General features: G+C 60.7%; 1 protein-coding gene across 4 annotated transcripts in view; it reads right to left on the bottom strand.

Moving 5' to 3' along the window:
* The window catches only part of ATG4B (autophagy related 4B cysteine peptidase), a 22,844-nt gene that overhangs the window by 8,753 nt on the left and 12,054 nt on the right, over positions 1–2,037 (bottom strand). For all 4 annotated transcript variants that reach the window (XM_023521092.1, XM_023521093.1, XM_011376274.2 and 1 more), the window contains one exon: positions 901–980. In XM_023521092.1, the coding sequence (XP_023376860.1) occupies positions 901–980 (80 nt within the window). The remainder of the gene's footprint in view (positions 1–900; positions 981–2,037) is intronic.

The raw sequence follows: 2,037 nt of genomic DNA, 5'->3' as shown, positions 1-2,037 counted from the left end.
TTTTAGAAAAATTTCCAGAAATACGATGCAGAGAAAGGCAGAAACAGAAACACGTCACCCTGTGACAGTCCAAGTTTATCAAGTCCTGGGGGACAGTCACATCTCGGCTCCCCAATCCTATGCTGAGTGTCCCCAAAAAGAAGAGGAAGCATGGGGCCCCTGTCGCTGGCAGGGATGTGACGCCCCCACTCCACGGCTGCAGTTGTGTGTGCAAGATCTGCCTGTAAAGTCCACGCCGCCCTGCAACCTACACACAGAAAATGATGTCACTCAAGGCGCACGTCTCACGCAAACCTGGGCTCAGGGCCGCAGTCCACGTGTACAGCTTCGGTAAAACGGGGGTCGAGGCAGCTTCGAGAATTCGTTGGAAAAAGGTGCTGCCGCGTACAAAATTCAATAAGGCATTAAATAAACTAGAGTTCTGTCAGCTTCCCTGCATTAGAGAACAGAAAGCACGAATTCAAAACTCACAAGAGGCTGTTTCGCCAAACCGAGCCCCCGCTCTCCTCTGCGCTAAGACCTCGGTGTGCCTGGACCCCTTCAGGCTTCCAGGAACCTTCCAGAAAGAGGAACAGAGCTACATTCCCACTGCACGTTCCACCCTGGCTCGAGGTGGCGGAGTGGGCAGTTGTCCCTGCCTTTGCTGGCGGTGCACCGGCGCACGTGAACACGAACACCTGCACGAACGCGGCCCAAGCCTCGACGACAACATGGACACAACTCAGGGAGAGAAGCCAGGCCCTTCCCCTCGGCCTGGTCCTCACTGTGAGAGAACCAGGGGTCCAAGCCTCCTTTCAGGGTGCCCCTGCTTAAGCATAATCCCAGCTCTCCAGGCCAGGCCCTACGAGTGAGGCTGCTCCCCAAGTCCCATCAGCCCCCACCCGTCTTCCTGTCACTTACTGATGTCCTCCATCACCACCGTGTTGTCCATTGCGATGTGGACGGCCAAGGCGCTCCACGTGTCGAAGACAGCAAGTTTCCTGATAGAGAAGGGAGACACCATGAGCCCTCACAGCTCTGTAGGAAGCTGCAGAAAGCAGCGTCACAGCGCTCAGTGCTGTCCCGGATGAGGAAGACCAAGGGCCAGGGACGTCGGTGCCACCAATGGGAAGAACGCTGAGGCTGGAAGCTGCTGCTTCTCCCCTGGGGCCTGGGCCCCTCCCGTGACCCCCAGCTGCCCTTCGCAGAGAGCAGTTCCCGTACAGGCGCTTCTGGGTGGCGTCCTGTCTGAACCGAGTTGGCACACAGAGGTAAGAACCACACGAACCCGGGACTGGACAGTGTCACCAGCTCCCAGCGCCTTCGCCTGCACCCCAACGTGCTGGGCTGAGGCGCACAGCTGCAAAGGACTGGCAGAGCTGAGGCCCCAGGATCGAGGTCCGGATGGAGGCAGACTGCCGCCAGAAGCGAGACTGGGGGTGCACGGGCATGTGAGCTCCTCTTGGGTGCACGGGGGCTGGGCCAAACAAGAGAGAGGGCAGGGGCGTCGGGGCGACCATACTGTCCCCTGGGAAGCCCGGGACGAGTGCTGAGCAGAAGACGGGCGGCTGGCTGACTGCTGCTCTGTGAAGGTGACTTCTGCTGCTGTCTGCAGAGACGCTACAGTGGCAAAGGGGAGGAGGCCCACACACGGGCCAGAGGCAGGTGAGGGCCCGTCAGCAGCGGGAAGCGGGGCATGCTGGCCGGCGAGGACATGCAGATGGGCGTGTGCAGGGGGCCCCAGCTCGAGCCCGGTGTTCGGCCCGCGTGCCTGGAAGGGGTTGCTGCCCTCACTGCGGGCGCAGCAGGCTGGGCAGGGGAAGGGGCCACCTTGGGTCCTGGCCGTTAGGATGACGAGCCACTTGGACACGCTGCTAAGCAAGCATCTGGATGTGAGCCTTGAGTATGGGGACAAATCAGCACCGGAGAGGTGACTCTTGGGGCTGTGCGCACGTGGAGAACAGTGTCATGCGTGGACAGAGGCCCGAGCCATGTTGGGGTCAGGGCAGAAGTGGAGACCGAGGTGGCCAGAGGGACGAGGGACCAGAGAGCGTGGCC

The sequence above is a fragment of the Pteropus vampyrus genome, unplaced genomic scaffold (assembly GCF_000151845.1).
Source record: "Pteropus vampyrus isolate Shadow unplaced genomic scaffold, Pvam_2.0 Scaffold291, whole genome shotgun sequence".
NCBI classification, from domain to species: Eukaryota; Metazoa; Chordata; class Mammalia; order Chiroptera; family Pteropodidae; genus Pteropus; species Pteropus vampyrus.
This window is presented reverse-complemented; position numbering and strand designations above follow the sequence as displayed.